Source organism: Patiria miniata, unplaced genomic scaffold (genome assembly GCF_015706575.1).
Source record: "Patiria miniata isolate m_02_andy unplaced genomic scaffold, ASM1570657v1 HiC_scaffold_7, whole genome shotgun sequence".
Taxonomy (NCBI): Eukaryota; Metazoa; Echinodermata; class Asteroidea; order Valvatida; family Asterinidae; genus Patiria; species Patiria miniata.
The window spans coordinates 5,945,371-5,967,638 of record NW_024037074.1 but is presented as its reverse complement, the minus strand read 5'-3'; the positions used below and the strand labels follow the sequence as shown (position 1 = coordinate 5,967,638).

Sequence of the window (22,268 nt, the reverse complement as noted above, 5' to 3'; positions counted from 1 at the left end):
TGTAAGGGTGTGTGTGAGAAGGGGGGGGGGGATTCTCAACATGAGCCTTAAGTTGAGAGGTGGGTTATAGGGGAGGCATTTCATTATAGAGACACAATATCTCTGATGTCGACGTCCAAGTACAAAATTACAGTTTGAGTTGTACACTATGTCCCTGTCAAGGGAAATGAGTCACACAATGCAAGCCAATAAAGTAACCAAAAATAGAACACCGTTTTTCATTGAAAGTATCTTTAGTATATAAATATAGTATAGGACGACGTACGTACAACACTAGAGAAAAACGCTTAAATATGTAGAATAAACCCCCATAAAATAGTATATGGAAAACCAGTAACACCAATAAGTAAGATAAAAAATAATCATTTCTTTTTCAAATCCCCAGTACAGGTGTTTGAAAATATACAGAATAGATCTCTATTTTCAGTTCATTCCATACTTTTGCTCCAGTGATGTTAAATGCATGCTTGACAGCACCAGTGCATGGCTGAGGTAGTAGGCGTATCCACTATGTATTTCTTTATTTAAACTTGTTTATATACACCTGAACCCATTCAACCAAGCTTGGTTTTGCGAGAGGCTGTGTTGCATAAAAAAACATGTACCGATAGTAAAATTGAACAATACACAAATAAAATCAGTCATTTAAACCATAAAAGTATTGAAGTATATCGAGGTAGACATAGCCGCTATCTATATATTTCTTTATTTGATCTTGTTTATATACACCTGAACCCATTCAACCAGCTTGTTGTTGCAAAAGGCCATGTTGCAAAAAAAAAAATATACCGGTGGTAAAATTGAACAATACACAAATAAAATCAGTAATTTAAATCATAAAAGTACTGAAACATCAAGTCGTTGTGCCAATTAAAGTACAAACAAAATTGAAAGAAAATGAAAAATCAGTATGACCCAACGGAAAACAGTAGTTAGAATAAAAATGCCAGAAAACAGTACAAACCAAATACATTTAGAATTTAGCATTTTTTTTATTCCACCTCATAGGTCCGAAGCCTCATAAGTCCGATGTCGGAAAAACGAGGCGTTTTAATTTGTCGGACGTATACGAGGCGTCGGAGCTATGAGGCGTCGGACCTATGAGGCGTCGGACTTATGGGCCTTTATTTGGTTAGGGGATGCGATTTTGTCAGACTTATGAGGCGTCGGACCTGTGAGGTGTCGAACTTATGAGCGGACCCCAATTGGATGTTAATTAAGCTCTCCACAGGAATAACGTAATTTTTGTTCACTAGCCAGCCGGGCTACTGAAACATACCGTTAACTAGCCCGCGGGCATTTTCATTAGCTGCATGGTTTTTTCTTTTGTAGAATGTCTCATAAACAACAATGTGCATAGATTTAAACGTGTATATTTGGCCTGAAAGTTGACGCCTGGTGGCGCGCTTCAGGGCCCCTCGAAAAGGAAAGTTTTTGAAGTTAGTTTTGGTATATGTTAATTTCTTAAAAAAAAAAAAACACCCTCGGAATTTTATGGAAACTGAAAAACGCATGACGTGAAAGAGACCTCTCACTTACGAAAAGTTCCGTGTGGACTCGTGGAGCTCGATCACTCCTTCAAGCGTGAAAATTTATGAAATAAATTTGTGGCGGACAATTTTTTTAACAAACTTGAAGGGATTTTTTGTCATTTACAAACAAATCTAAAATGACTGTTGATAAGAACTGTATTAAACCCATTTCCAACTGATTTCTCATCTATTCTGAGGCAACTTGTCAGCGTTTTTGATAAACAGATCTTATAATTCAACCCTTTAAAACAGTTGATACAATTATACACAAATTGATACAGGTTTGACTTCTGAATTCAATGATATATTTCTTCCTATCCTTCCATCTTTGCCGTATCCCAATATTTTTCTGACTCGGCAGCCGGGCTACTTAAGGAATAGTTTGACTAGCCCGCCGCTGTTTTGACTAGCATTTGGCTAGTGGGCTACCGCTAATTTCGAACCCTGCACTGTTAGTATTATACCTGTACAAAAGTAGCTGTTGCAAAAGCTGACTATCCTTGGCCAAGATTTTAAGATATTAAGAACACATCACTGAAATGATTGTTGCATAAATCCTATGTGTGTGTTTTATGAAACCGGCTACATGATGTTAAATAGATTGGAGCTCTCTCCTGATTCCTACACCCTTTAGTGATATGTTTTACTAGGAACCTTCCTCACTCTTGCAAAATCCAACACCATATGGTAAACTCAATACCCAAACTGTTGGACTCTGATATATGCCGCTAACACAATGGAAAGTTTATTACTAGTGCAGTAGTCCGCACTCCAACAGATTCCAACAAACCCTGGTGTTGGAGTTTGACTGGATGGGGACGTTATAGGGTTAATTAATGAATCTTCTCATGAGCGTTTAAAAACTCCATACTTAACGCATCTGTTCATCTTAGAGCCATGTCCATATAGATACCGCTACACATAGGGCCTACAATATACATTTAGTAACTGTAAACTAAGTTGTACTCTTTGCAGTGTGGAGCCTCTAATTGCATTCATCAAACTTGATGCGTAGCTCCCATAATGCTTGATAGTATGGCAGAGCTTCTTCAATCATCTTCTCAATCTCTGGCGTCAGCGGGTACTTTCCGACTTCCCCATCTGTGTTCTGCTGCTTTGTGGGCTTAACAAAACCAGTGCTTCTCAGACAATTGTCCATCCAGCCAAGTAACTCACAGTCCTCCCACATAGCAGAGGACATTATCCAGTTGCCTGGTTTCCCATCGATAGGATCCCAAGTCAGAAGTCGATCGCTGAAGGGCAGTCCAAGGATTTGGCAGAGAGTCTGGATGGTCTTCTCTGGGTTCTGAATCAGGTCTTGAGCATCCAGAATGGTAACCTGCTGGCCAAGCTTGCTTGTCACATGTCTGTGGAGGTCAGATAGAGGCTTGTATTGATTCAGCCCGATGTAGAACTCTTTTTGCTCTTTTTTGATAGGAGCTAGAGCGGACTCGATAGACGGGATGGATTTAGCAGGATGCCTGGTCAGGAAGATGTGCTGATATCCTTCAGGTATCATGTCATACCTGCCTGTCATGCTGTAACCCATGTCCTTGGCAAGAACCAAAGACTTGCCCTGCCAGGGTTGCTCGTAGAGGACCTTTACTGACTCAAAAGTCTCAGTGGCACAGCTTTTGTATGTGTTGTTGCACACTCGTTGGGGGCCGTATAAAGCAGCAGATGTAAATGGCTCAAAGAGGACGACGGTATCTGGTACTTGGGAGAGAGAACAGGCAAAAACTGAAGACAGGGAGCGTGCTACACTCCAGATAACAACTCTCTTCTGGCTACGTGGACAGTCAGACATTCTGTAGTTTTGGTAATGGCTCGTGTTTGACTGCAAGGAGCTTTTAGATTATATACCGGTAGTACTGTGCTGGGCAAACACCACATTGGAGTTCCAGGTTTAATTGAGACCTAGCTGCTTAATTCTGCCGTGTGTACAATTGTGTGTGACATATCGATTGTGTACTTGTCTTTGAACTCAAATTCCATATGCTTGTCGGTTATCAATGGTTACTGATGTGAATTTTTTTTGTTATAACATGCATGTCAGGTGCATAGTGCATGTTGTACCTTGTACATTGACCTTGCAATTGTGACTCATTATAAATTGAATTGACTCAGATTCCATCAGCTATAAGGGACTACAAAAGGGGGAGGGGAGGGAGAGGGGGAGGGACTTTGGAGGGGGCACTCATTGTTTGGGGGTCGTTGGTGAGGGGAAGGGAGGTGTGTCCTGTCCTAGCTTATGTAGATAGCCGCAGTGAAATTTAAAAAAAAAATCACAATTTCACTGACTTCCAAGCTGAGGGACATGAGCCATAACATGTACATGTGCACACACATTTGTTTATGGTGTCAATCAAGGATTTTCTTTTGTTCTTCTTCCCTTTCCTTTGTTAATACCCTAACTTTTTCGCAACAGCTCTCATTGGTTTTGTACACGTTTTCTAATCGAGGTCGTCCTCAATTTAGTTCCTGTCCTCGATTCACAGATGATGTTACACGTGTGTGTTCTCGATTTACACCTTTATAATAACAAACGCATACATGTAAGCCAGTTATTAACCCAATACGGAAACAGTTTTGTATTCAATTATTCAATTATAGAGTAAATCCTTTTTCCATCATTTGCCAAAATTTGTGAAAAGCATGCCTGAGCAAGGTTTGGCTTTTGAGTAAGTGGTTTAAGTGTGTCACACTTATAAACCCTGGCCTCAAATTCAAAACACACTGAAAAATGTAAGATTTGAGGCTTTGCATGGTGGGGTATCGGTATCGTTTCGGTTTGCGGTAACACCATGTGGTAATAACTTCTGCTTAGAAGATAGTTAGTTCTGAAAAGAACTTGTCCTGCCTATTATCAACTTTTGCTAAGTAGTTTTTTGCTCTGATAAGAACAGTCCTGCTTTAAGTTCTAAAAGAACTTGTCTTTGGTCTCTCTTCTACGGAAACGTATTACCGCCACACATTTATTAATTTTTTTCACGTATGTACGTGATAAGTTTCACGTACGTACATGATAAGTTTTCTGTTTCACGTACGTACATGATAAGTTTCACGTACGTACGTGATAAGTTTCACGTACGTACATGATAAGTTTCATGTACGTACGTGAAAAGTTTCACGTACGTACATGATAAGTTTTCTGTTTCACGTACGTACATGATAAGTTTCACGTACGTACATGATAAGTTTCACGTACGTACATGATAAGTTTCACGTACGTACGTGATAAGTTTCACGTACGTACGTGATAAGTTTCACGTACGTACGTGATAAGTTTCACGTACGTACGTGATAAGTTTCACGTACGTACGTGATAAGTTTCACGTACGTACGTGATAAGTTTCACGTACGTACGTGATAAGTTTCACGTACGTACGTGATAAGTTTCAGTATATCACGTGTTTTACTGCGTGCGTGTTCACATACCAGGGCAACCTCGACCCCAGGGTGTCGAGCAGTACGCGCCCATCACTACCTGCTCTCTCACCCTGGTATTGGATCATTTGCATGTGCAAGATTTTTGAACACGTATGCAAATGAGGAATAGACTGGTGCCTGGATATACGTTACACCATAGCGTTTTTTTGTATATGCGGTGTCTGGGGTAAAAACAGAGTCAATTCGTAGCAGCGCGAGCACGGCGTGAGTTACGAAAACACGATTTTTGAAATCAAACTGTTACGATCTTATCGAGACAACATGCAGTATCATATTTCACATTAATATGAGCAAATTGGAAAGGAAATTAGTATTTTCGAGAAGGCGTGGACGAATGATCGCGAAAACACGTACCGCACGTTGTGAATAATAGCACCAAGTACACGATAAAAATCCATTACTAGCCAATTGCGGTATCCAATCAGGATACAGGAAGAAAGTTTCCTGTCCAGGGTTTACTATTGGAAACGCGGTTGGAAATAAGGCACTGGGGACGAGGTTGATACCAGGGGAATAGTATGCGAGCTTTCGGTTGACATTAATTTCAACATTAAGGAACTTCCACGCGAACATGCAGGAAGTAGGCTATCATACTTACCGTTGCTATAAAGTCACCAAAAGTACAACACAACCGAAAGCTCGCATACTATTCCCCTGGTATGTGAACACGCACGTACTAAAACGCACGCAGTAAAACACATGATATACTGAAACTTATCACGTACGTACGTGAAACTTATCACATACGTACGTGAAACTTATCATGTACGTACGTGAACTTATCATGTACGTACGTGAAACTTATCATGTACGTACGTGAAACTTATCACGTACGTACGTGAAACTTATCATGTACGTACGTGAAACAGAAAACTTATCATGTACGTACGTGAAACTTATCACGTACGTACGTGAAAAAAATAAATAAATGTGTGGCGGTAATACGTTTCCGTACTCTTCTTATCAGACTGTTCTTATCAGAACTACAAACTACTTAGCGAAAGTTGATAATAAGCAGGACAAGTTCTTTTCAGAACTAAATATCTTCTAAGCAGTAGTGATTACCACATGGTGTTACCTCAAACCGAAATGATACACTGAAAAATATCAGACTTTTATTTTATTCTGAACCTAGCTGGAAAATAGCATACTTCGGCTCTATCGGTTGTATTTCTGCACAGACACAAAAGAAGGATGTTGCGTGGGTGTTAGTGCAGTCACTCTATGATATGTCACCGTCTAGCTCAACATAGATATTATTGTGCATGTATGCCTCCAGATACATCCCCATATGCAGTTCCTTTTTATAAAAAAAAAGTGGGGGGGGGGGGGGGAAGGGGGTTTGCAGATTAAAAGCACGAACACCTTCCAACCACGTCAGGGCAATAATCAAGAAACATGTTTCTTCTTTGTAAGCCACACTCGCCGCTCGCTGCTCAGAGCTGGCAAATAGACCGTGGGCCAGAAATCCTATCTCGCCTAGAAAATGAAGTCCGTTAAAAAATTTTGGTGGCAAGAAAAAAATGCTTGTTCTTTGTCAATTCGAGGGTGCTGAATTCAATTCTTCCTGTTGCCGAGCTGACAAGTTGCACGTTTAGTCACAATCGCCGTCCAAAGTTTGACCCCCCCCCAAGAAAAATCTATTAGGGGCCCCTAGCGACCGATGGCAGTATCCGGATCCATCCCCTTAAAGTTCTCAGAAACGGCTACTCCGATTTAAATGCAGATCGTCACCCACTTAGAATATTTAATGATCATTAAATCTATACACTTGTAGGTTCATAAACAAGGTGGTTATTTAATTACATGTACTTTAATTATGCAAAAACAATGCTCATATATGTTTTATTGCAAATTGGCACAGAAGGCATACATGTAACTGACTTTTCCATATAAGGCATGACTGACTTTTTCTATAATTGTATGCGACTGCATTATATAACTAACCTAAAACAATTGTTATATTGATGCCAAGGAAAAATATCATATTAATGGTTTTATTGTTGTGATCATTAAATATGAAATTATGCACAAAATAACGCTTTGTCCATATTCAGTGTTTTTTATGCCAATAGTTTGTTCAAGGTATCACTGAATTTTTGCATGTGAGGCTGAAAGTATTGAATTGCATGTACATTTGTATGTCATTAATCCAAAATGAACCGTCTCCAATTTAACATAATCACATAATTACATAATTATGGTAATTAATTGTGCAATTTTGCAACAAATTGAATTAAAACAGCACCAACTTTTGTTCTTAAATGTTTATGAAAGGAAAAACTATTTGGAGAAGACTGACTTATTTCATTTACCTAAAGAGGCAAACAATAAATGGTAATTAATTCTCAAACTATCAACGAGTAACGCTAAGTTGACCACAGTCAACACTTTGTACCACCCAATTTTTTTTTTCAAGATATCACCGAGTTTTTCATAACATATGAAGTTCAAAGACTTAGGCCTATTTGCAGATTACCGAATTATGTCATTTACCTAAAGTAGAGTATTTGATTCCAACAATGTCCTAATTGGAAAGGTTTTATTTTGTGGTAATTAATTAATAAATAAGCAACAAATAAATCTTTGGCCATACTCAATTTTTTTTTCTAAAAAAAATTCTTCAAGGTATCACTGAATTTGCCATTAACACAAAAATGAACTGTCTAGAACTGGAACTTCCATAATTCCAAATACATGTATGTCATAATTATTGTAATAAAGTATGCAATTATGCAATGATGGATTGTCAAGGCATTACATGTATTGAGTTTTTCACTTAAGTGTGGAGCTGCTGCGCTCGTCTCAAGCATCAACTTGGGTCAACAGAAGGTGGAGCTGGAAGAACTATTTGTAGATGAGGAATTGTCATAAGCCTAAAAATATACTGTTGAAAACTGGAATTTGCTGTAAAATACAAACCAAAGAAATATTCTTCCTGAAAGGCATCATGGCGAATCACGTTTCTGCTGTCTACACCAGGCCAAAAAAAAAGCTATGCATATTTACAAGTACATGTAGAATGAGCAAACACATAAATATGGCTGATGATGAATACATGTATGTAAACTTTTCCGTACTACGTGAAGTCCCTGTGTCTATTCATCGTCTTCAATGTCACTTTCTTCGTCATCGCTGGACAGGCATTCGATGTCTTCAGTAGTGGTGTTCTCACAATCACTGCAACGACACAAGTCTGTACACGGCAAGTCGCCTGCCACACAAGAACAAATTCATGACTTGCAATGTCCCTTCTTGCATTTACAAGAAATGTTTTGGAGGATAGTTGCATGCATATTAAGTTATCTAATTTACATGAATATAATGTGATGGCATGCCCATAGAAAATGTATTTTTTTAAGTATCCTAGTATTTCCTACAATTAAAGGCACTATATCCTACAATTAAGGGCACTATTACTGTGATCTGACTTTAGTCACACACTTAATAATTTTCCATAAAATAGGAAAATATTATCACCTTGCACATCGACTAGCTGCCATGCTCTAAATCAACAGAAAATATTCCAAACGTCTAGCCACTTTTTATGATAAAGAAGGTTCTGCATTATTTTTTTTTTTTTTGGGGGGGGGGGAGGAGGAGTAACACAACATTGGTGATAGCTTCAATGTCTTACCTTGATGTAATTCTTGTGGCATGATCTGTGATACCGGACTTCGATTGCCACCATGTCTTGATCTTGAATATCAAGAAGGATGGATTCATCATTGAGTAGTTCAGCAGCCTTTGTCCACCTGAAAAATATAGTGAAAAAAAAATCTGGTTCAAAGTGGTTTCAACAATTATGTGGAAATGTCTTTCCATTTATATGACATTATGGTGATGTCACACTTTATATACATGTACATGTAATTATGACTGTACCTTTTTCATATTCACAGTTTGTGAGTGGCTCTTTTTTCCGCGGTCCATATGGCGGCTGGATCCATTTGCTCTTCTTGCATATGATGCACTCCACTGGTAGAGCATGCCTGGTCCTTTGCTCTTTCTCTCCTGTGCGTCTTCTCTTGCGGGGGATTACCACATCTCCTGCGCCATCACCTCCTTCACTAGTTGAGCTCTTCTCCATCCTCAGTTTCGCTCGCTTTATTTTTGATACATTGCAGAATCTGTTGAAATGAGAACGAGACAGATGAAATATTTGGCAATGAAATGGCTGATTGGATTTAAACAATAGAGATCCGAAAGTTTCAGTTCAAAGTACGTTTGTAATCAAATCATACTTCTTGTAGAAGTAGAATTAATTTTTTTCCCTTCGTAATCAATATCCCTTATGTCCGTGGCTCTTAAAAAGAAAAATACAGAATGTCCGAAAACCAACCTGTCTATAGTCTGGCTCTTACAGCCATGGATCCCAACATTGAGTATTACAAGAACCAGACAATGCTATAAAGACTAACAATAGAGGTTGACAATTACGTTACAGCTGCTGTAATGATAGCCGGTGTGAAACAAATAAGTGAAAGATTCCCAAATCTGGCCATCACTAATTTTTCCCTTCAGTGACCTATCAGCCATTAGAAAGTGAAAATCTGTCCTAAAAACTTAGCAGGGAAAATATTGAATTATTTACTGAGAACACAATTACAAATTTTAAGACAAGTTTCAAATGTTCTGACTGTAAAGGGTGACAAGTGATGGCCAAATATGGTTATCTTTCCCCCAAAATACTCAATCATTGTCACAACTCGGATTGTCATGTTTGTCCAATCCTATTTTATTTTCAATGTACTAATAGCAAACACAACCTATTTATTTGCTTTAAAAAATGACTTCAGTTACGTATTAAAATAGTATAAATAGCCCCCCCCCCCCCCCCCCCCCCACTGCACTACAATGATAACAATTAACATTCGACACGTTTGGAATTGGAAACTTACATCTGCCAATGCCGGTGGTAGCCATACTCGGCCTTTGGTCGTTCGTTTTTCGCTATATCTTTGCTTTTTGGGGCAACTCCTCTCTCCTTTCCATCCAATTCTTGTCACTGCTGACAACAAGTTACAAACTTCTTCCAGCTCGTCTCTGAAAATGGTGAAATTTCACCGCTTTCTTCGCCAACGCACGTCCTGAAGACGGGCGCCGCCATGTTCCTCCTGACGTCCTCGTCCCCGGGAAAATTAACGCGATTTTCTAAATCACCTACGAAGCGCCGATTCGAGGTTGCAGCATACCGCCCTCAATCGGCGTTCAAAAAAACATCGCCGACGCGACGGGAAAGTGGCAATTTTCTACCTTGATTTTCACATTAGTGTGCCGGGTTTTCTGCCGGCAACATCAAAAATATTAATCAGTGTCACAAAAGGAGTCCATTAGGAAAGAAAAAAAGTTGCCACCAAAAACTCCGAACGATTCTGCACGCTACGATTTCCTGGCCCACGGTCTAAAATGAGATTGCGTGCAGCCAACCCCTTTTGTCTCGGACTCGCTCAATTGGGCCAGTAGCCGAGGCCATTATTAAATCATTTGTACATTTTCTTTAGGCCCGCCATCTAGACCCCGAGGCTAAAAAAGTAGTCTACAAGGAAGGTGTTAAAGGAGAGGAAATTAGGCAAAGCAATAGCACACATAAAGAAAAAAAATTGTTGGTTTAACTTGTTTCTCATGTCATCATGTGAATATTTGTAAGGTCGATGATCTCTTCAAGTTACAATGTGATCAGGTCAAAAGTGCAGTCAAAAAGTGGGTTAATTTGATTGCACTTGATTACGGCATGTCCCGTACATATTGGGGTCTACTTTTAACCCATGGATGCATATGTGTCGCAAGCATATATGGAGAGATCATTTTAAATACGTAAGGGGATAGAATTAATCAAGAAAAAGAGGTACTATATCCTTTTAATACGAACAGGATGGAGGTTTTAGTCACCTTTTTAAATTATGAGCAAGACTGTCCGTTATTTATGAATACGGATGTAACAATATTCATTTCCACGATACGCAAAGCCCGATCTAGAACCATTATTTCTTTTTTTGACAGGGAGTGGGAGGGGGGAGGGGGAGGAGGGAGGGGGGAGGGGGAGGAGGGGGAGGAGGGAGGGGGGGGGGGGAGGAGGGAGGGGGGAGGGGGGGGGGGGGGGGCAGGGCTGGACTTCATTTGATGTTGGTGTGGTCTTTTTCTTATATCAGATAAATGTTCTGAATAATAAAAAAAAAAATGTAACAAAAATCTCATTTTATTCATATTTCACAATATTGTGTAGAGGAAAAGAGAATGAGTAGCTTGGATTTAATAACAGAAGGCTGCACTCAAGTTCTGGTTTCATTACCTAAAAAACTTGAGTACTCGTGTTTGGGGGTTGGCATGGCTCCTCTTCCTCCCCCCTCCCCAAAAATAACAACTGAACTCCTAACTTACGTAAGACTTCCATTTATTTTTTTATTGAAGTTGCTATTCCTGGCTCTTCAATGAATTCAATTTATTAATCTAAACAAATTTTCATTTTGTAATTTTGATTTTAATTCGAAACTTCTATTTTTTCTTTCTTTTGGTGCCTGCAATCCGCTGACAAAAGTCCTACCTGAAATATTTTATTCATAGCATTATCCAGGTTCGCTAGAACTAAATAACTGGGTCTGGATTTTCAAATGGAAGCAGATGTTCACAGCGTGAAACATTAACTAATTGCTACATGTAGCAGAGGTACTACACACATTGGAGCTTTAATTGCAATATTTTAGTGAGCATCCTGGTGTTTGGTCTCAGGCTTTGATGTTGCACGATGGCCATTTCCCGTGACTACGCCATCGTAATACTGTTCTGCTGAGAGCATCAAACACACGCTTCAGATTATGTGCCAAGTCACTCGCTTGCACTTGCAATTTTGTGTAGTCACGCTTTTGAAGTTCAAGGTGAGTCCAACTTGAAAATATTCATTAAAGGGCCAGGATAATGGTAAAGAGAAATTTGCCTCTCTGGTTGTCACAAAAACTGAGATGTGTTATGAGGTCAGTGCCCCTACACATATCAGGGCTGGATTAAGATCATTGTGGGCCATAGGCACCAGGTGCTTTTTGGACACTTATCGTACGTAAAAGTAGTGTTGAAGACAAGTACATAACTACCATAGACACTCTGAATAATTTTTTTTTTTAAATATTGCAAAATGACAACTCTCAAAGTTGTTCACCTGAAAGATTTAAAAGCTGGAGAAGACGACATATGCCCTAATGTTTAAAATCTTTGGCCTGTTACTTATAAAATGACATAATGTTTAAAATTTTGGGCCGGTTACTATTCGAAATTTTGACTCTGGCTCTGTAGGCGCTATAGTTTTTGAGATACAAGTATTTAAAGTTCGGAGGTCATGCTAATTAGTCAAAAGTTTGTTGACCCATATCTCAAAAACAAACGAGCCAATTTACAAAAAAATTTCATTTCTGGGGGCTTCTCGTATAGGCCAATCTTCACACCAAATATCGTTTCAATCTGTGAGGGTCGGGTCCAAAGTCGTGTTGAATTGACACGGAATGACCCTATTGCAGTTTTCCAGGCATTTTCGGTGGTTCCCGCACGATCAAGAGCATAGAAAGTCATGGTTGTCAACCACTCAATAGAGGGCAGCGCGTGCGTACCGTCGAGTACGGAACACGCTGCGCGTATGCAGCACGCAGAAGGCCAGGTATACGCGGACCGTTGTCAGCAATTACAGTGGCAGCTTCAAATAGTTTGACAAAAAAGATGAAATGAAGACAGTGTCTGGAATTGTATTACTTGCGGATCAAGTCAGCCTGATATAAATACAAATGTAGTAATAATAATATTGGATGGCCTTTTTCGGTGGATACAAGAAAATATTGCACTTGCTATGACAATATTGTGCAATATTGTCATAGCTCGTGCAATATATTCTTGTATCCACCTCAAAGCCGTCCAATATTCAAAGCCGTCCAATATTATAAAAATATTAATTGGGCAATATTGCGTGGCCGGATTTCATCACATCCGACTCATTTCATCGTATTTTTGTGGAGATGAGATTTCCATGCCACTGATTCTAAAAAAAAACCCAAACAATTCTGCACTCAGCTTTCAATTTTGTGCAGTTGTATAGAAGAAAATCTATTATCCTTCCCCCACGATTGAAATGGTCTGTTCCATGCAAGTTTAATATTTTTTATAGCTTTTGTGTTGCCGATCATCGGTTCGTGCTCAGTTGATCAACAGAGCGCGTAGGAGGAGCTGGACATGATGCGTGGAGGGATTCACCCACAACGCTGATCAGTGATGCATCATTATTTCACTATCACAGTAATTGAATAGTTGTACTGGATAATTTGGTAAATGATGATATTTAATTCCTGGTGATTTAAGTCGCTTGTTTACGATCATGTGCATCAATCTCAGAGACTCTTCAATTCACTTGGTTTTTTTCTCCATAACCACATCAACCACAACGTGCAAAGGGCTTTAATACTTTTGTTGTTGGTTTTGTTTGGCCACGTTGAGTGGCACTTCTTCTTTTCTTCAGGAAGTGTGACGATTATGTTGGAATTATCTCCTGGAGTTTGCAGATATCACCTGGTCATTGTTTCACAGGGATGTGTTTTATGGTAAAGAGAAAATAAATCTGTCGTCTTGCTATCATCTTGCTGTGCAGCTCTCCAGCTAGACATCCAGCAATTCTTTGTGAGTTAGGTTCATGCACCTTATTCAGCATCCTGAGCTGTTTCAGAAACGATTCTCCTTGACAACCATGAAAGCTGATGATACATGTGAGCAAGCCTTCACATCTCATCGTCTGTGATCGTCATGTCATCAGCGTGTTCATCGGAAAGAGAATTCTTTGTTATGGTGTTAAGTGGTCATTTCTGTTTGGTTCATTCTCATTGTTCATAGTTGCTTTGTGTGTGCTGATTTGCTGCTATATTTGACACACCATTGCAAGAAACATCATTCATTGTTTGAGGTCATTTGGATTTAGAGAAAAGCACGCTTTCACGTTGGACCAATCAGCGCTGGTAGCGCCTCCGTCATTTTGATTGTTGTCATCTTTTCATTTTGTTTGCTCCAGTTTGATACATGTACCTGTAATTGTCCCCATTTACTCCCTATTTCTGCCTAGACAGGAATCTCAGGAATTTTCCTACTTGACTTATCACCTATGTTCATTGTTTTGTTAATAGGTATAACTAGTCGTTTTGCCACCATTGACACTCCTTGGGTATCTTGATTGATATCTACATGATTTTCTGAGATAAATTGAGTCCTTGTTGTTGAATCAGAATGGAATTTTTCAAGTTTTAATTTTGCATTCACTTTTTTAGTAGTAGGCCTAGTTAACATCAGTGAGATTATTTCATAGTTCATTTTATGAAAGAAATTAGTCAAAAAGAAAAGTGGGTCATGCATTTTCTTCCATTCCAAATAAGAATAGAATAGTGTTATGTATAGAATTGTAAATGACCTAGTCAAGATCCCTAGAGGATGTTTCAGGAGGAAACTATAACCAAGCACCAAGTACCAAGTAAATGTTAACAAAATCTGACAGACATGTTTTGGTTTAAGTCATTTGGTAAATTTACTTACATCATCGTTCTCGTTTCAATATTGGGTGTTGCTCTTCACCGATGTATTCTATAAACACTGTACATGTGTACTCAGTGTTGTCTTGAGCGATTGTGTGAAAGAAATCACTTGGGTGGAACTCGAACCCACGACCTCCTGCTTACAAAAAGTTTCATTGTGGTACCCTCTGCTATATATCTGATTCGAACCAGCCAGCCGACCCCTGGCAAGCTCGGTGGTCAAGAGTAAGATATCTACACTAGTAAGCAGGAGGTCGTGGGTTTGAGTGTCACCCGAGTGATTTTTTTCTCACAGTCACTCTGGACAACACTGAGTATACAGTGTTTATAAAATACTCCTGTGAAGAGCAAAACGCAATATTAAATTTACATCACCCGGCGCAAATTCCATCTTTCGAATCATTAGTTGCATTTAAGTCTACCATTATATTTATAATCATTGCTACCTTTGGTATCAGAATCATATTAAGTGCTCTATTTTTTCAGGAGGAAAAATAAAACCTCATAGGCTGGATTTTGGTACTTAATAAAAAAAAAAGCAATTACATATTGAAACTGTCGAGGACGCTAGATGGATTTTTCTCATTGCCCCAAAGATATTTTTTTCTGTGAGGAGTTTGTACTTTTCTTTTTGGGTGCCTGGGAATTGAAACATAATTAAGTCATTAAAACGTCGTCATTGATCATTAACAGTTTTTGTTTGATGAAGATAAGATGCGATACTGGAATTCATCAGGATCAAAAACAATACCGTTGTTGCATTATTGTATTAGGTTGTGCAAGGGACTGCCGCACTTTTCGTAGTGGTCGGATTTCATCACCATTTTCATGAAGTGACGAGCATATTGAATTTTACGCCAGGATTTTATGTAATTTCTTTTTACATGAACCCGTGACGATCAAGGATGATTTTGTAATGGCATTAAGCTTGATTTAATGCCTTGATGACTTTTAACTGCATCCAATTTAGATTGATTTGCATTTCGATCTTCTTCACCGACTGATAAATAAGTTTGCACTTTTGATTAACCATGGATTGTTAAGTAATTTTGAACAAAATCTTCAAGTTTTTTTTTAATTCAGTGATCCACAGAAAGTACTACCAACCTTTGGTCACTTAATACCGCGGCGTCATCCTAAAGATCCCAGTAAATTTTGAAATGCCTTTTTGTAAGACAAAGTTTTAAAAAATGTCTTGGATAATTTCTTATGTCTGGTTATCCACTTATGTGACAGGCCGCTTTAATTCTTCCCAGCGTTGAAGGAACAAGGCTTCATGCATGAAGGTACGGAAGGATTGATTGTAACCGAAATGACAGATGACAGAAACAATGTAATTGGAATTAATGCCCAGTCGTCTGTGCACCTAGTGATTGCGGTATATTATCTCCCTCTGTCTGACTCGTCACATCTGCTTGGGTCTGGGGAGCAAATGATGCGGCCTGGTTTTGCAATCATCATCTTCACCATGGAGAACAGAAAAGATAAGACCAGAGACAGACGCAAATCTTAAAGAGGAACATATGGGGTTGCTCCCTACATGTAGTTTGGTTTCCATAGTCTGCCCTGAGGTCGGAATGCAGCATTTGCCTTGTGGTGTTTCACTGAAAAAATAGTCGGTCGGCCCATTCTGAGGGATTCCTGAAAGTGCTCGCGTCGCCATGATCGCATGACCAGTTCATGAACTCCAGCTTGTGAGTTATTAACGGAGCTGCATTGATCGGTTGACCATCAGTTGACTGGTGAGGCAGCGGTTAAGTTTCATCCAATCTTGACTTGGCTTTTGGGACCTTTCCAGCATATGCCTTGAGCAGAGGACACAGAACAGAGCGTCGACGTTCTCCACTTTCAGGTCCGTGGCAGGCAAAGACAGTTTCAAGGAAAGGAAAGTAACTTCTTTAGTCTATCTTGTCTCATCGCTTTGCTGCCGCTCTTCATGCCGTAATTTTGTACTTGAAGTCTGTATTAATGCCAATTTTGCCTTGGTAGTATCCGTTGCCCACATGCTACAACGACCTACGCCCCCTGCCCACTCCAGGGGGAAATCAGTCTGAGGATCCATCACAGCTCGTCTGTGGATGTTACTCCATCTGAAAGATCATCCGCCTCCTGCTTGAAACCCAACCACCTCTGCGAATTGGGAGAAAAAAAATCATTGTTGGATGGACCATTGAAGAGTCAATACACTACAAGAATTTTCTGTAGAAAATTGTATTATCATCATCAAGCCTGTACGTGTGGAGTGTGTCGCTGAAGGCCAGTGTAAATGTGATCCACCTCTTGCGTTACAAAAAATATTCTTTGACGCTCTGTTCTTGGATTTTGTCCATGATAATTTGGGGATGATCTTCGGAGGAGTTGTATTGATTACTTATTGATGACGGGACTTTTCTTTCGGCCGGGTCTTGCGTAGGTAGATGGAGAACAAGACGCTTGCGAAAACAGGTCCATTTTTGTGTGAAGCAGAACAAGGATTAGGTGTAGGTGTGGACAACGTAAGGGGAATTTAACTGGGGCGGTTGGTGCATTTTCGAGGGCGGACTGGATTAAATTCCTGGATGGTTTTGTATCTGCTGTAAATGTCAGAAAAAAAATTATTGTGCCATTGTCTGCAGGGAGCGTCGTACTGAATTGCAGATGAACAGTTGTTTGTGCATCGGCGTGACTTACCCAATTCTGATGCGGCCTTTTGTAACCCAACTGTTTCTTGTTCTGCAGCCGCTGATGAATCTTGCATTTTGCTGCTGACGCCCGGCAAAACCACAGAATATCTGCAGTATGCATCACTCCCGGGAGCTAACCCTATATATGTACATAACAGCTGCTTCGAGGAGATACAATCTCGTGTTTGTTGGTGAACCTTTCTGTATCCACTATTATAAGGAGACCAAAGTCTCGGATAAGATCACTAGATAGAAAAAGCTGGGGAAAAAAATCCAAGTGCCTGCTTCTGTCATGGTATCTGCATATAGGTATCGCACCTGTAGCTCTCAAATCTGCAAAAAGTGCAGGCGTTGAGGGCTTCAATATTATACAATTACTCTGTTGAGGGAGACTGATGTTTTATTTTGTCCGGAGGCGTTAAAGGTCTGTTACTGGATAATTCAGAGGTGCTGATCAATTAACACCTTTTCTTTTGAAGGACTGCAGGTAAGGGACAACTGGTTGAAGCAATAAACAACTTGGACTGTGCTGGCTGTGGTTTAACAGCCTGCCCCATGCGTGAGGCATCCGGAGGTGAGAATTAATTTGATGAGGGGTGAGGATTACAGTGACCAGAGGTGTGAACTGACAGGTTTCGCTTTTCCTGGCCAATATTGTGACCAGAGCCTCGCTGACTGGCCAGCCAGAGAGGAAGGGACCTTTGGTGACCCACAAAGACCGTCCTCTCTTCATTTCCTGCTCCGAGCTGTTGTTGTGGATGGAGCAGCCACTTCCGATAATTGGTAATCTCAAGATGCCATAAGTGGATTTGCAGGACACACAGTTGCTTCCTTGTTTGGGCTTGTGTTCTGGTGAATGGATAAGATACTAGGCTGATTGTAAGCTGGGGTTTTATCTGATACAGCTGATCTTACTACTCTGGAGCTGGAGATTTTAAAAAGGAGTCACCACTGCAGATTGATAAATTTGCTGCCCAATTTCCTTCTGGAGCTAAAGTTTTATTGTCGTCTTTTTGGTGTGAGAATTACAGTTGATGGACTCCAGTTTCGTCAAACAGTGTTGCCTTTTCAATTCACCCAGAAGTTGTTCAGTAAATGTCATTTGGATTCCATGGAGTGCAGCATTTTTTTGGTCAGATAATACGTGCATTATGAAGTCTTGTGAAACCTGAGTAGATCTGCATTATTTGTGTGGATACACATTCTCTGTCTGGCTGTATTGGACATCGATTAAAGCATTGCAAGTAATATGCCACTTTTGTTCTTGAAACTTGAATTGAATTACTTCAGTAAATAGCCTTCGTAATTGCCTTCAAACTATCTCTGCAGGCTGTAAACTAAAATTGAAACTACATTGTAAACAGCCTTCCTAATTGTCCTCTTGGTCGTCATAATTGTTTTCTTAATGATGTAGACAAACTTTTCTGTTTAGAGTAATTGTCGTAATTATCTCCAAGACTAGACTGCTCATCAACGGACGTTTTCACCGCTCATTTCTCAAGTGGAGTGTTTTGACACGCACGTGTACACACACACGCTACACTGAGTGTGCATCATAGTGCATCCAGTTACTGAAGAACCATATAGTATTTTTCATCAATCTTTTGGATTTTCAAACTTTGGACTCGTATCTTCCTCTTCAATTGGAGCATCATGAGAAGACTGGAGCGAACCCTGTCTCTGTGAGTACCCTTTGTTAAATGATACAAATTTCTTAAGTAATTAACGATCAAGCCTTGTAATTTAGATGAAAAGCTGCATGTTTAGGCAAATGCTGTGTGGTGACATTATTCGAATCACCAGTTTCAATTTAACATGTACATAAAAGTATGGAAAAGTGCATACCACCAAACAGTTTAAGAGTGATTTTCAAAATACTGTTGAAATGGTCAAGTCCTGTTTGTATCGATCTGTTATGTAAACTGTTCAAGGGCGGATCCAGGGGGGGCCAAAGGGGGCCATGGCCCCCCCCCCCCCCTCAAAACGAAACCAATTTTTAAATTTTTTTATGTGACATCGCAATAAAGGCAGGCAATGAGTACACCACCATCTTTTCCTCAAAAAAACATTAGTTAAAGTGGTCAGAAATTGCCTCAGATCGCACCACAGAGCATCTAGAATCCAAATTTTTTTCAGGGCCCTTAAGCGGGCCCCGAACCCCACGCCGTAATTTTTTTGACCCACTTTTTTGGGGGACCAAATTTTTTTTTGGCCCCCCCAAAAACTGTGTTCTGGATCCGCCCTTGAAACTGTTCAAACCAGTAACTGTTAAATCTGTTTATGAACTGGTGATATTTAATTTACATTTATTCAATGTAGGTGAATTTCCCGATCCTTCGTTTTGGTTAGGCAGAAAGGATTGTTTTTGGCCATTTTGTTTGGGTGGAGGGAGGTGGCAATGCAGGGACAATTTGGGCTGTACTTTTGCTTCATTGTTTAACTCACTCTCTGGCTGAATTGAAAACTGTACTTTCGTCACTCCCTCTCTCTGAAATAGACCTTAATCATGCTTCCACCATTTTAGTCATGTTCCCTGTATCCAACAACAGTACTGAATGATAATGTTTTTGTGCAAAAAGGAACCAGACTTTTTTTCCTTCCAGCCTCGCTTTGGTTACATTGATCTGAATGGGAAAAAATCAAATGGCTGCAACATGATAATGGTCTATTGCATTTTTGTTTTGCAGCCAGCACCTTGGGTGTTGATGCTGGAAATAAAAAAAGCAATAATGGCAATTTCTTTTCTCATATCAAAATTTGTTTCATTTTTTTTTTACATTGGAAAAAACGATAGCAATAAATTGTGAATTGAAAATGAATGAAAATATTACCATTATGTCCTACACATGTATATATATGTGTTGCATAATGCAGAGGCCTTGGCCTCCAATTAAAAGAATTTGAAAAATGTTTGTGGTAGAATTGGTTCCATCCATTGCTCCTCCAACCCCATCATCCATTGAAATGCCATCCTCTGTTGAAAGAAAAACAAGATACAAACCATTGGCCTGTGTCTCCTCTTTACAATAGAGTAAAAAAACAAACCCAAACCCCCCCGAAATCCATATCAAAACCGTCAACGTGTGTAAAATTTTAACTAGAAATAATTGACCTTCAACTAGTTGTATACCTGAGATCATGGGCGTCGCGAGGGGGGGGGCAAGGGGGGGCACTTGCCCCCCCTGGAAAAGCCAAAAAAAAAAAAAAAAAAAAAAGACGCAAAAAAAAAGGGAAAAAAAAGAAAAAAAAAAAGATGCGCGAAGACAAAGTGGTGTAAATTTAATGAGTTGGGGGGGGGGGGGAATGTCCCTGCCCCCTCTAAAACTGATAATTCGAAAATGTGTTGAAAAATACAAGCATTTTTGGTCAAAATTTTTTTTTGCCCCCCTCTAGAAAAAATCCTGGCGACGCCCATGCCTGAGATACTTACATTACATCATATGCTTCATCACGTGCTTACGTACACATGTACAAATGTGTACTTGAACCACTTACTGATATAACTCCAAGTTATATTGACTTGGTAAACCATTGACTAGTAGGTATTGATACAGCCTTCCCTACAGAGTGGCAAAGTGCCCATTACGCGCACCATTGAACTTCAAAAGGGCAGTGATTATTTGAGCAGCGTGTTTACTTTTTGAAGTAAGTGCTGGGAATAGATACAATCACTCACGTGCAGGTGACGTGTAAAGTTGAATAACTCACATATTTATACTATCAAAAATGTACGTGTTGGACGCATGCCCATCACGGAGATTGCAGGAAGCCTGTTTCACACTAGCAAGAATCTGACAATCTGACAATCTGCACTCAAACTGCAACTAAAATGCAACCCTGGTCATCAGGACCAGGGTTGGTTGGTAGGCTCTACACGGGTAGAAAAACCAAAATCTACAAGTGTGAACTGAAGGCCAAGTAGACTGGTTCCCACCAAGGGCGGATCCAGGGGGGGGGGGGCCAAAGGGGGCCATGCCCCCCCCCAAAACGAAACCAATTTTTTTTTTCTATGTGACATCGCAATAAAGGCAGGCAATGAGTACACCACCATCTTTTCCTCAAAAAAACATTGGTTAAAGTGGTCAGAAATTGCCTCAGACCGCACCACAGAGCATCTAGAAATAGAATCCAAAAAATTTTTTGGGCCCCCCCAAAAAATTGTGTTCTGGATCCGCCCTTGGTTCCCACTCCCCACATTATTGATTCAGTAAGAAGGGTGGGAACCAGGCCACCCTGCAAGAACTGCATTATTGACAGGCTGCAAAAATATTCAGAATTTGTAAAGTGATAATCATGGCTCATTATTTAACGTTGGGGAATTGTTTTGGTTGATGTCTCATTCAAAAGTGAATAACTTTTGTATTGCTAGGAAAAAAAGCAATGTAACAACAATATTTTCATGGTGAAACTTGAAAAGCGTCATGGACAGTGTACCTTTTAAGGATTTGCAAGAGAGAGATCAATTGAGAAAACTTGTCCACATGCATGGACTGATAATAGCGATTTAAGTAGTGGAGACACCTGTCCACACCAGCCAGGTGGATGCATGTGCTCATGCAGATAGGTGCTGATAATTGCCCAAATATCCGCATTTCTGTCATCTCTGCCCAGAAAAAATGACACAAGGGTTCCAAAATAGACCCACTTTTGGCCCATTGCATGTTGGCTTTGTGAACTGGCTTGAAATGATGCTAGAAGACATGATTTTAAAGGTGTATTGAATAATTTGCTCTTCAAACTTTTGTTGGCTACTATACATTTAAAAACAAACAGAGAAAACTGGATTCCATTGCTAACACAATTATAAAGTGTGTCTGCAGACACACTTTTGAAAGTTGCCTTCAATGATAAATTTCTTTTGATCTAAACCATTTCCAGTGGAATAATTGCACACCTTCTTTTGGACCATCCCTTTATTCACATTGAACGAGGATTTTCTTAAAAAACAAAACCAGGCCAACTTGAAAACACAATGCAAAAGTTAAAGCAGAGACTGAAGACCCTCAACCCAGAAACACGCAGTCTCACAAATTGATGTCCTATGAACCTGACCGTTGATACAAACACATCCC

At 39.8% G+C, this 22,268-nt stretch overlaps 2 protein-coding genes across 2 annotated transcripts; both read right to left on the bottom strand.

The window, feature by feature from the left end:
- Positions 1-2,517: 2,517 nt before the first annotated feature.
- Positions 2,518-3,339, bottom strand: LOC119744271. Its single transcript, XM_038220132.1, has one exon. The coding sequence runs from the start codon at positions 3,337-3,339 to the stop codon at positions 2,518-2,520; it is 822 nt and encodes a 273-aa protein (XP_038076060.1).
- Positions 3,340-7,977: 4,638 nt separating this feature from the next.
- Positions 7,978-10,382, bottom strand: LOC119745928. Its single transcript, XM_038222608.1, has 4 exons — positions 9,884-10,382; positions 8,868-9,112; positions 8,620-8,737; positions 7,978-8,196 (listed from the first exon to the last, which is right to left on the bottom strand). Exons 2-4 carry the CDS (start codon positions 9,070-9,072, stop codon positions 8,160-8,162), a joined length of 360 nt encoding a protein of 119 aa, XP_038078536.1. The 5' UTR covers positions 9,073-9,112; positions 9,884-10,382; the 3' UTR covers positions 7,978-8,159.
- Between the last annotated feature and the right edge of the window lie 11,886 nt (positions 10,383-22,268).